Here is a 12,641-nt window from a genome sequence, read left to right as displayed (position 1 = left end):
CCCTGGGCTCTGAGTCTTGGGGCAGTGTTGGATTAAGGCTCAGAAAGGTTTGATGGGATTTTCCCAAAAGCACTGAGCAGGAATGTTGCTTTGAGTCAGCCTTTGCTGCTTCCACCAACACTGGGGCTTTGGGGGTCCATGGGCATGCAAGGCCCACTCTGGTGATGCTCCAGGAGATGCACTGCCTGGAGTGGCAGGTGGAATTTGGATGGAGTTGGGGCATGCTCATTCCATGCTCCGGGAGATGCACTGCCTGGAGTAACAGGTGGAATTTGGATGGAGTTGGGGCATGCTCATTCCATGCTCCAGGAGATGCACTGCCTGGAGTAACAGGTGGAGTTTGGATGGACTTGGGATGTGCTCATTCCATGCTCCAGGAGATGCACTGCCTGGAGTGGCAGGTGGAATATGGGTGGAGTTGGGGTGTGCTCATTCCATGCTCCAGGAGATGCACTGCCTGGAGTAACAGGTGGAACACGGATAGACTTGGGGTGTGCTCATTCCATGCTCCAGGAGATGCACTGCCTGGAGTAACAGGTGGAACACGGATAGACTTGGGGTGTGCTCATTCCATGCTCCAGGAGATGCACTGCCTGGAGTAACAGGTGGAATTTGGATGGACTTTGGATGTGCTCATTCCATGCTCCAGGAGATGCACTGCCTGGAGTAACAGGTGGAATTTGGATGGAGTTGGGGCATGCTCATTCCATGCTCCAGGAGATGCACTGCCTGGAGTAACAGGTGGAGTTTGGATGGACTTGGGATGTGCTCATTCCATGCTCCAGGAGATGCACTGCCTGGAATGGCAGGTGGAATATGGGTGGAGTTGAGGTGTGCTCATTCCATGCTCCAGGAGATGCACTGCCTGGAGTGGCAGGTGGAACACGGATAGACTTGGGGTGTGCTCATTCCTGGGCACAGGGGGTGGGATGAAAGGGCAGATGGAGAAACTCTTCTTTTCCTGCTGCCCCTCGCAGGGGAACCTGAGGTTCTCTGTGGACGGGGACACGGCGGTGCTGGAGGACGGGCGGGCCGTGGCCACCATCGCAGAGCTGCTCTCCACCAGGGCCGACACGCTGGAGAAGGCGCTGCTGTTCCGCACCGTGGCCACCGGCCGCGACGTCATCGACAAGCAGCACACGGAGCAGGAGGCCACCTACGGCAGGGACGCCTTTGCCAAGGTGGGTGCCACTCCCCGTGTGTGCCCCCCCACTCTGGGCTGTGCCAGGGGCACCACTGCTGTGCCTGTGCCCTGGGGAGGGCTGCGCTTGGCATGGCAGGACCCGGGAAAGGATCCGGCATGGAATTGCTGCACTGGTGTCAGAGCTCAGTGCCCAGGGGGGACCTCATTGCTCTGGACAGAGCTCAGTGTCCAGGGGACACCTTATTGCTCTGGACAGAGCTCAGTGCCCATGGGGGACCTCATTGCTCTGGAAAGAGCTCAGAGCCCAGGGGGGACCTCATTGCTCTGGACAGAGCTCAGTGCCCATGGGGGACCCCTCAGTTCTCTGGACAGAGCTCAGTGCCCAGGGGTGATCCCTCAGTTCTCTGGACAGAGCTCAGTGCCCAGGGGTGATCCCTCATTGCTCTGGACAGAGCTCAGTGTCCAGGGGTGATCCCTCAGTTCTCTGGACAGAGCTCAGTGCCCAGGGGTGGTCCCTCATTGCTCTGGACAGAGCTCAGTGCCCATGGGGGACCCCTCAGTTCTCTGGACAGAGCTCAGTGCCCAGGGGTGATCCCTCATTGCTCTGGACAGAGCTCAGTGTTCAGGGGTGACTCCTCAGTTCTCTGGACAGAGCTCAGTGTCCCGGGGTGATCCCTCATTGCACTGGACAGAGCTCAGTGCCCATGGGGGACCTCATTGCTCTGGACAGAGCTCAGTGTCCAGGGGTGATCCCTCATTGCACTGGACAGAGCTCAGTGCCCAGGGGTGATCCCTCATTGCACTGGACAGAGCTCAGTGCCCAGGGGTGATCCCTCATTGCTCTGGACAGAGCTCAGTGCCCAGGGGTGATCCCTCAGTTCTCTGGACAGAGCTCAGTGCCCAGGGGTGATCCCTCATTGCACTGGACAGAGCTCAGTGCCCAGGGGTGATCCCTCATTGCTCTGGACAGAGCTCAGTGTCCCGGGGGGATCCCTCATTGCACTGGACAGAGCTCAGTGCCCAGGGGTGATCCCTCATTGCTCTGGACAGAGCTCAGTGCCCAGGGGTGATCCCTCATTGCACGCTCAGTGTTCAGGGCTGACTCCTCAGTTCTCTGGACAGAGCTCAGTGTCCAGGGGGAATCCCTCAGTTCTCTGGACAGAGCTCAGTGCCCATGGGGGACCTCATTGCACTGGACAGAGCTCAGTGCCCAGGGGTGATCCCTCATTGCTCTGGACAGAGCTCAGTGTCCCGGGGGGATCCCTCAGTTCTCTGGACAGAGCTCAGTGTCCCGTGGGGATCCCTCAGTTCTCTGGACAGAGCTCAGTGTCCCGTGGGGATCCCTCAGTTCTCTGGACAGAGCTCAGTGTCCCGGGGGGATCCCTCAGTTCTCTGGACAGAGCTCAGTGCCCAGGGGTGATCCCTCATTGCTCTGGACAGAGCTCAGTGCCCAGGGGTGACTCCACAGTTCTCTGGACAGAGCTCAGTGCCCATGGGGGACCTCATTGCTCTGGACAGAGCTCAGTGTCCAGGGGTGATCCCTCAGTTCTCTGGACAGAGCTCAGTGTCCCGGGGGGATCCCTCATTGCTCTGGACAGAGCTCAGTGCCCAGGGGACACCTTATTGCTCTGGACAGAGCTCAGTGCCCAGGGGTGATCCCTCATTGCTCTGGACAGAGCTCAGTGTTCAGGGGTGACTCCTCAGTTCTCTGGACAGAGCTCAGTGTCCCGGGGGGATCCCTCAGTTCTCTGGACAGAACTCAGTGCCCAGGGGTGATCCCTCATTGCTCTGGACAGAGCTCAGTGTCCCGGGGGGATCCCTCAGTTCTCTGGACAGAGCTCAGTGTCCAGGGGTGATCCCTCAGTTCCCTGGACAGAGCTCAGTGTCCAGGGGTGATCCCTCAGTTCCCTGGACAGAGCTCAGTGTCCAGGGGTGACTCCTCAGTTCTCTGGACAGAGCTCAGTGCCCAGGGGACACCTCATTGCTCTGGACAGAGCTCAGTGCCCAGGGGTGATCCCTCATTGCACTGGACAGAGCTCAGTGCCCAGGGGTGATCCCTCAGTTCTCTGGACAGAGCTCAGTGCCCAGGGGTGATCCCTCATTGCTCTGGACAGAGCTCAGTGCCCATGGGGGACACCTTATTGCACTGGACAGAGCTCAGTGCCCAGGGGGGATCCCTCATTGCACTGGACAGAGCTCAGTGCCCATGGGGGACCTCATTGCTCTGGACAGAGCTCAGTGCCCAGGGGTGATCCCTCAGTTCTCTGGACAGAGCTCAGTGCCCAGGGGGGATCCCTCATTGCTCTGGACAGAGCTCAGTGCCCAGGGGTGATCCCTCAGTTCTCTGGACAGAGCTCAGTGCCCATGGGGGACCTCATTGCTCTGGACAGAGCTCAGTGTCCCGGGGGGATCCCTCAGTTCTCTGGACAGAGCTCAGTGCCCAGGGGGGATCCCTCATTGCTCTGGACAGAGCTCAGTGCCCAGGGGTGATCCCTCATTGCTCTGGACAGAGCTCAGTGCCCAGGGGACACCTTATTGCACTGGACAGAGCTCAGTGCCCAGGGGTGATCCCTCATTGCACTGGACAGAGCTCAGTGCCCAGGGGTGATCCCTCATTGCTCTGGACAGAGCTCAGTGCCCAGGGGACACCTTATTGCTCTGGGCAGAGCTCAGTGCCCAGGGGACACCTTATTGCACTGGACAGAGCTCAGTGTCCCGGGGGGATCCCTCAGTTCTCTGGACAGAGCTCAGTGTCCCGGGGGGATCCCTCAGTTCTCTGGACAGAGCTCAGTGCCCAGGGGTGATCCCTCATTGCTCTGGACAGAGCTCAGTGTCCCGGGGGGATCCCTCATTGCTCTGGACAGAGCTCAGTGTCCCGGGGGGATCCCTCAGTTCTCTGGACAGAGCTCAGTGCCCAGGGGGGACCTCATTGCTCTGGACAGAGCTCAGTGCCCAGGGGGGACCTCAGTGCTCGGTGCAGATCCCTGGCAGGAGGGAGCCAGGTGGGGGTTGGTCCCTTCTGCCAGTCAACCAGCAGCAGCACAAGAGGGCACAAGCTTGAGCTGTAAACTTTAACAACTCAGCCAAACTGATGCCTTGAGAGACCCCAAAAACAGACTCTGAGCCAAGTTAGTGTGGGATAAGATAAAAAGGCAGATTCTTTAATGTCTGGGCTTTCAGGAATACCTGATGATGTGCCTCCCTTGAACACTGATTTCCATGGGTTTTATAATACTGTCCACCCAATGCCCAGGTCACACATCACTCAGTCCAGCCCTGTCCCACCCCTGGTCACACCTCCTCAGGATTTGAGTCTGGGGGACAGTGGGACCCTCTCTTCATCATTTTTGTCTTCCTCAGCACATGTAGGGCCCTTGGAGCTTTTCCAGTGTTCTTTAGACCCCAAGGTTGTTGGCTCATGTTTATGTCTCATGGTGCAGACCTTCTGATATTCTTCAGCCTTCTTGAAAAGAGTCTAAACAACAAAAAGAATTCGAGCTATTGATATGTGGTAGAGGTTACAATAGATAAATATTGAACTTAAGGGGGAGGTTTAGGTTGGATATTAAGGAGAAATCTTTCCAGAGAGAGTCATCAGGCATTGGAATGGGCTGCCCAGGGAGGTGGTGGATTCTCCATCCCTGGAGGATGTAAAGGTGAGACTGGATGTGGCACTCAGTGCCATGAGCTGGTAAGGACAATGGTTGGATCAAAGGTTGGACTTGATGATCTCAGAGGTCTTTTCTAACATGGTGAATCCTATGAATTCCAGGGTGGATCAGTGAGCACAGTGCTGGCTGTACATCCTGTGGGTTTGTTTCTGAGGGTACACTCTCCCTGTGGGCATCATGGCACTGCCCCATCCCTGCCCTTCCCAGCTGGGATCCAGCCCTGGGGGCTGCAGGCCAGGCTGGCATCTGCAAAGGGAATGTGTCTCCAGGGTGGAATTCTCTGTGAAATACAATTCCTTCAGCAGTTAAATTCAAGGAGCAGAGAGTGGGACTGCAGTTCCCAGAGCAAAGGCTGGAAACTCAAAGTGTTGTCTTTTTTTTTTGAAAGAATCCCAGATTGGTTTTGGTTGAAAGGGACCTTAAAGACCATCCAGTTCCAGCCCCCTGCCATGGACAGGGACACCCTCCCCCAGAAAGATGGGTACTGATGGCAGGAGGGACAACTGTCCCTCCTTTGCTAAGAAATGAAATGATAAGGGAAGAACAGGGATGTTCTGAGGATCCTTGATAATTAACTTGACTTCTCCTCCTGCTGTAATCCATTTGCCCACCTTCACAGAACATTTGGAACACGTAGACTTGGAGCACACCTGTGCCTCCAGAACATTTTCTGTTTGAAGGGTGAACAGGAATAGTTTCCTGCCATTGTGTTCAGTCGTTGGGTTTCTATGACTGACCTCTCACTTGCTCTTCACTATTGTTAAATAATTCTCAGGAATGGAACTCATTAGGCAGCTGAAAAGCCAACTGGGACCAAATTAGGGAACTGCTGTACCCAGCGACCTCCCTGGGGTTTAGACTCTGTAGAAATGAGTTTTGGAAGAAGGAAAAGAACTGTTCTCCCAGAATGTTTTCCTCAGTGAGGGGCTGCTCCCTCTGAGCAGGCTGTGTGTGTCTCCTCAGGCCATCTACGAGCGTCTCTTCTGCTGGATGGTGACCCACATCAACGATGTCATCGAGGTGAAGAACTACAACACCACAGTGCACGGGAAGAACACGGTCATTGGGGTCCTGGACATCTATGGCTTTGAGATCTTTGACAACAACAGGTGAGCTGCGTTGGGGGAGCCCAGAGCTGAGCCTTCTCCTTTCCCAGAATACTCATCACCTTGTTTTGTTGTGCCTTTGTAGCTTTGAGCAGTTTTGCATCAATTACTGCAATGAGAAGCTGCAGCAGCTCTTCATCCAGCTGGTGCTGAAGCAGGAGCAGGAGGAGTACCAGCGAGAGGGCATTCCCTGGAAGCATGTGAGTGCCCTGGCAGGGCAGGAGGGGTGGGCTGGGGGCACTGCCCGAGCCCCAGCCCCAGCTCTGCTCCATGTGCACATCCCTGCTGTGCTGGGTGGCACATTGTGCCCCTGCCAGCTGTCCTGGCAGACGTGCTGTCACATCAGGCTGGGGCAGGGGCCAGCCAGGCACCTCCCAGTGGGTCTTCTTGGGGAAACAAGGCACTCCAGGGCTGAAATGAAACCTCCTGTGGCATCTCTGTGATGCCACACACAGCACTGTGTGATCTGTCCTGGGGGCTTTTGTGTTTTGTGTGGTTGTTGATATTAACCTGGGAAAACCTTGGCTTTCCCTGCTGGAATTCCCGTCAGGATGCCAAGGATGGGATGTGCAGTGTCACTGTGCTGACTGCACACAGCTGCATTTTAAAAGACATCTTAAAGTGCATTCTGTAGCAGAGGTTTGTATCTGAGGGCTTTGAAAAACCACTTTGTTGTGAAGTGGTGAAGAGGGGCCTGTTTAATTTGGATATTTGCATGATTTTGAGCCTCACTCTGTGCTCCACCACACGATCCACTCCACCAACAGGAACATCAGGGCAGAGAGAGCAGCATCAGAGACAAACTGTGAGCTCCTGGGGGGCTCTGCCCATTCTGGGGGGATGTCTGGCCTGGGGGAGCCCTCTGCTGTGTGCCCTGGAAAGCCTCTTCCCATGAGTGCCCTGATCTGGTAAAGGGACTGGAGTTGGACCAAGAGTTGGACTTGATGATCTCAGAGGTCTTTTCCAACCCAAACCATTCTGTGATTCTGTGATTGTATGTTCAGAGCTGATTGTTTCCCCTGGGGATGGTGGGCCTCATCCTCACTGTCACACACAGACCTCCCACTCCTCCAGCCAAAGCCACAAATGCCCCTGGTGTTTCTCCTCCAGATCGATTACTTCAACAACCAGGTCATCGTGGACCTGGTGGAGCAGCAGCACAAAGGGATCATCGCCATCCTGGACGACGCCTGCATGAACGTGGGCAAGGTGACGGACGAGATGTTCCTGGAGGCTCTCAACAGCAAGCTGGGCAAGCACGCACACTTCTCCAGCAGAAAGGTACCCCCTGCCCCCTGCAGCCCTCCTGTCACCTCCCCAGGCCTGGAGGTGCCTGGAATGAGGAGGAAGGGACGCTGGGCTGGGTGGCACCATCACTGAGGGGTTGGAACCATCACCCAAAGGGGTGGCTGAGCTGGGTGGCATCATCAGGGCTGAGCTGGGCTGAGGTGGCTGCAGCAGCTCGGCAGAGGGAGCTCCAGCACGGCCGATGGCACATCCCTTTTATTTCGGGAGAAAAGGAGCCTGAGCTCGTGCCTTGACAGATCATGATGTCATCTGTGTCCAATGGATGCCCCGCTGCAGCCCACGTGCTGCCCCTGCCAGGCTGCTCCAGTGCCAGTGGGATTGTCCCCTCTGCTGGGCTGTCCCAGCTTTGCCCAGCTTTGCCCAGCCCTGGGCACAACCTGCCCCTGCCCCTCTGCCCCTCAGGGCACCCAGGCCCCCCTTGCCTGGCTTTGTCTGGGCTACAATGCACGAATTAAAAGGCTCCATTTATTCCTCCCTTGGCAGCAGATTGCAAAATGGTCACCAGCCTGATTAATTGGAGAATCTTTCACACTGAGTAATCAAATAAGGGCTTTAATTTATTGGTGTCTCTGCTCAGCCTCGTTGTCTGCAGTGCTTTGTGAGTGCTGGTTCCCCTTCTCCCTCCCAGCCTGGCACAATGTTTTATGTAGGTCAGAACCACCAAATTAGCCTGGTTGTGTAAGATCTGTGCTAAAGCTGCCTGGGGAGCCCAGGGTGAGCCATGGAGCTGGCTGGGCACAGGCCAGCAGGAAAACAAACCATCCCACCCTCTCCTGCCAGCTGGGGCTCTCCTCAGGTGCCCCTTGGTGCAGCACACCTGGCACACCCCTGCCACGTGGAGGGGGCACAGGGGTCTTGATTCCAGTGTTGCCCAACATGTAGCAGTGACATGGCACGTCCTGAGAGGACTCACCTGCAAACAGGTGCTGCTGGAGCCTGGGCTGGGTCTCTGGGAGTGCCAACTGCTCCCTTCAGCAGGATTAATGCTTGGGAATAGGGAGCCCGTCCCTGGGGTCCTCTGCAGTGGGGTGGGGTGGGACTGGTCCAGTTTCTGGAGCTGTCTGGTCAGTGGATGTGGAGGAAGGAGCTGGTTTGGTTCTGTCCTGTTTGGTTCTGAGAAAGGGGTTTGGGTTCTGTGCTGTCCTTGCTCTCAGGGGTTGCACCCTGGAGGGGGCAGGGAATGGAATTTCGTAAAATAAGTATATGGGAGGCTGTAAAATGAAAATTTAAGAGTAAAATCTGCTCGAGTCGTTCCTTTCAGGAGCCCCTGCCCAGCCAGGGCACATCGGAGGCCGGTGCTGCAGCTGCTGGGCACGAGGTGGCGTTGGCAGGGACTGTCTGTCTGCACAGGCTGAGGGGGAACCGAGGCATCCTGCTATAAATAATGCTGGTGGAGGGGCTGATGTATCTGCCTGGCTTCCTAATTTCTACTTAAGTCAATAGAGCCTTGAAAACATTGACCCATAAACCTCTCAGCATAATTACTATTTTTCCTCCCCCTCGTGCCTCTGCAGTTGTCCTCTACCAGCTCCTCAGGTCTCTTCCCACCCAGAACTGCTGTAGGAAGCCTGAGCTTTCCAAAGCAGCCTCTTCCAGCTTGGATTACAGCACAAGGCTGGTTCCAGCCCAGGGTTTGCCCCTGCAGTGGGTCCCCCCAGCCCCTGTGCAGGTGGAGGCTGTTCCACAGGGACAAAGTGCCTGTTCTGGTGTGTGGGAGCAGCTCCCACCCTCGGCCCCACTCCAGCCCCTCTGCTCCCTGCCCAGCCTGTGGCACTCTGGCTCCATGTGCCTGAGCATGGGGGGCTCTGTGCCCTCAGTGATGGTGTCCCAGTTCAGTCCTGCCTGGCTGCTCCCACCTGCCTCCTTGGCTGCCCTGCTGAAGGCCACCAGACCCAGGGGACACTGGGGAGCACTCCCACTGTGGGCATCTGTGGCCCCCTCAGTTGAGGAAAGAGATTGAGGGGCTGGAGCGGGGGCCAGAGAAGAGCAACGAGGCTGGAGAAGGGACTGGATGTGGCTCTGAGTGTCCTCTGAAACACCTCCAGGGACAGAGAATCCACCATGTCTTGATCCAACCCTACTGTGATCACCAGCCCAGGGCACTCTGTGCCCTGGGCTGGTGATCACAGTAGGGTTGGGTCAAGAGTTGGATTTGGTGATCTCAGAGGTCTCTTCCAACCCAACTGAGAAGAGCAACGAGGCTGGAGAAGGGACTGGAACACAAGTGCTGTGGGGAGAGGCTGAGGGAGCTGGGGGTGTTCAGCCTGGAGAAGAGGAGGCTCAGAGGTGACCTCAGCACTGTCTGGAACTGCCTGAAGGGAAGTTCTGGCCAGCTGGGGGTTGGTCTCTTCTCCCAGGCACTCAGCAGTAGGACAAGGGGGCACGATGGGCTCAAGCTCTGCCAGGGGAAATTGAAGTTGGAGATGAGAAAGAAATTCTTTGCAGAGAGAGTGCTCAGGGATTGGAATGGGCTGCCCAGAGAGGGGGTGGATTCCCCATCCCTGGAGGTTTTTCAGCTGAGCTTGGCCGTGGCACTGAGTGCCATGATCTGGTAAAGGGACTGGAGTTGGACCAAGGGTTGGACTTGATGATCTCAGAGGTCTTTTCCAACCCAATCCATTCTATGATTCTATGAAATGTGATATTCCTGGAGCAGGGGTTGTCCTCTCAGAGCTGGCTGGCTCTGCTGGCACTTCTCAACATCCCCTTTGTTCCCTCAGCCTCTTCAAGTTGTCATTTTTCCCTGTTGTTGTTGTCCTTTGGAAGACTCAAGTGCAGGGACAGGCAGTCCAGGAATGCCTAAACCTTCAAAGTGTGGGGGGCATCAGTTGCACTGAACTGGTTGTGGAGGGAAGGGCATCAGCCACATTATCAGTCCCTGCTGGTCCAGCTGGTGTTGTGTCTTCTTGGAAGTAGGAGAGACACCAATATGGGACAAACATGTAATGATAACGTGGTGCCCTCCCAGTCTCCAGTGATGTGAAGCCCAGGGAGCTCCTGGGTCACTGCTGGTATTCTTAATAGATTGTTTTTTGGTCGTTGGGGTTTTTTTATTAGAGAATTCCAAGCTTAGATACTCACATGGAGAGCTCCTTCCTTCCTTCCTTCCTTCCTTCCTTCCTTCCTTCCTTCCTTCCTTCCTTCCTTCCTTCCTTCCTTCCTTCCTTCCTTCCTTCCTTCCTTCCTTCCTTCCTTCCTTCCTTCCTTCCTTCCTTCCTTCCTTCCTTCCATCCTTCCTTCCTTCCTTCCTTCCTTCCTTCCTTCCTTCCTTCTTCCTTCCTTCCTTCCTTCCTTCCTCTTCCTTCCTTCCTCATCCTTCCTTCCTTCCTTCCTTCCTTCCTTCCTTCCTTCCTTCCTTCCTTCCTTCCTTCCTCCTTCCTTCCTTCCTTCCTTCCTTCCTTCCTTCTTCCTTCCTTCCTTCCTTCCTTCCTTCCCTCTTCCTTCCTTCCTTCCCCTCTTCCTTCCTTCCTTCCCCTTTCCTTCCTTCCTTCCTTCCCCTTTTCCTTCCTTCCTTCCTTCCCCTTTTCCCTTCCTTCCTTCCTTCCCCTTTTCCTTCCTTCCTTCCTTCCCCTTTTCCTTCCTTCCTTCCTTCCCCTTTTCCTTCCTTCCTTCCTTCCCCTTTTCCTTCCTTCCTTCCTTCCCCTTTTCCTTCCTTCCTTCCTTCCCCTTTTCCTTCCTTCCTTCCTTCCCCTTTTCCTTCCTTCCTTCCTTCCCCTTTTCCTTCCTTCCTTCCTTCCCCTTTTCCTTCCTTCCTTCCTTCCCCTTTTCCTTCCTTCCTTCCTTCCCCTTTCCTTCCTTCCTTCCTTCCTTCCCCTTTTCCTTCCTTCCTTCCTTCCCCTTTTCCTTCCTTCCTTCCTTCCCCTTTTCCTTCCTTCCTTCCTTCCCCTTTTCCTTCCTTCCTTCCTTCCCCTTTTCCTTCCTTCCTTCCTTCCCCTTTTCCTTCCTTCCTTCCTTCCCCTTTTCCTTCCTTCCTTCCTTCCCCTTTTCCTTCCTTCCTTCCTTCCCCTTTTCTCCTTCCTTCCTTCCTTCCCCTTTTCCTTCCTTCCTTCCTTCCCCTTTTCCTTCCTTCCTTCCTTCCCCTTTTCCTTCCTTCCTTCCTTCCCCTTTTCCTTCCTTCCTTCCTTCCCCTTTTCCTTCCTTCCTTCCTTCCCCTTTTCCTTCCTTCCTTCCTTCCCCTTTTCCTTCCTTCCTTCCTTCCCCTTTTCCTTCCTTCCTTCCTTCCCCTTTTCCTTCCTTCCTTCCTTCCCCTTTTCCTTCCTTCCTTCCTTCCTTCCCCTTTTCCTTCCTTCCTTCCTTCCCCTTTTCCTTCCTTCCTTCCTTCCCCTTTTCCTTCCTTCCTTCCTTCCCCTTTTCCTTCCTTCCTTCCTTCCCCTTTTCCTTCCTTCCTTCCTTCCCCTTTTCCTTCCTTCCTTCCTTCCCCTTTTCCTTCCTTCCTTCCTTCCCCTTTTCCTTCCTTCCTTCCTTCCCCTTTTCCTTCCTTCCTTCCTTCCCCTTTTCCTTCCTTCCTTCCTTCCCCTTTTCCTTCCTTCCTTCCTTCCCCTTTTCCTTCCTTCCTTCCTTCCCCTTTTCCTTCCTTCCTTCCTTCCCCTTTTCCTTCCTTCCTTCCTTCCCCTTTTCCTTCCTTCCTTCCTTCCCCTTTTCCTTCCTTCCTTCCTTCCCCTTTTCCTTCCTTCCTTCCTTCCCCTTTTCCTTCCTTCCTTCCTTCCCCTTTTCCTTCCTTCCTTCCTTCCCCTTTTCCTTCCTTCCTTCCTTCCCCTTTTCCTTCCTTCCTTCCTTCCTTCCCCTTTTCCTTCCTTCCTTCCTTCCCCTTTTCCTTCCTTCCTTCCTTCCCCTTTTCCTTCCTTCCTTCCTTCCCCTTTTCCTTCCTTCCTTCCTTCCCCTTTTCCTTCCTTCCTTCCTTCCCCTTTTCCTTCCTTCCTTCCTTCCCCTTTTCCTTCCTTCCTTCCTTCCCCTTTTCCTTCCTTCCTTCCTTCCCCTTTTCCTTCCTTCCTTCCTTCCCCTTTTCCTTCCTTCCTTCCTTCCCCTTTTCCTTCCTTCCTTCCTTCCCCTTTTCCTTCCTTCCTTCCTTCCCCTTTTCCTTCCTTCCTTCCTTCCCCTTTTCCTTCCTTCCTTCCTTCCCCTTTTCCTTCCTTCCTTCCTTCCCCTTTTCCTTCCTTCCTTCCTTCCCCTTTTCCTTCCTTCCTCCTTCCCCTTTTCCTTCCTTCCTTCCTTCCCCTTTTCCTTCCTTCCTTCCTTCCCCTTTTCCTTCCTTCCTTCCTTCCCCTTTTCCTTCCTTCCTTCCTTCCCCTTTTCCTTCCTTCCTTCCTTCCTTCCCCTTTTCCTTCCTTCCTTCCTTCCCTTTTCCTTCCTTCCTTCCTTCCCCTTTTCCTTCCTTCCTTCCTTCCCCTTTTCCTTCCTTCCTTCCTTCCCCTT

General features: G+C 55.0%; 1 protein-coding gene across 2 annotated transcripts in view; it reads left to right on the top strand.

The window, feature by feature from the left end:
- Positions 1–12,641, top strand: part of MYO1D (myosin ID) — a 215,458-nt gene that overhangs the window by 67,720 nt on the left and 135,097 nt on the right. For both annotated transcript variants that reach the window (XM_071577407.1, XM_071577408.1), the window contains exons 8-11: positions 978–1,181; positions 5,779–5,924; positions 6,007–6,121; positions 7,032–7,202. In XM_071577407.1, the coding sequence (XP_071433508.1) occupies positions 978–1,181; positions 5,779–5,924; positions 6,007–6,121; positions 7,032–7,202 (636 nt within the window). The remainder of the gene's footprint in view (positions 1–977; positions 1,182–5,778; positions 5,925–6,006; positions 6,122–7,031; positions 7,203–12,641) is intronic.

This window comes from Pithys albifrons, chromosome 25, assembly GCF_047495875.1.
Source record: "Pithys albifrons albifrons isolate INPA30051 chromosome 25, PitAlb_v1, whole genome shotgun sequence".
Classification (NCBI taxonomy): Eukaryota; Metazoa; Chordata; class Aves; order Passeriformes; family Thamnophilidae; genus Pithys; species Pithys albifrons.
The sequence above is the reverse complement of the archived record's forward strand: the minus strand, read 5'-3'. Positions and strand labels throughout refer to the sequence as shown.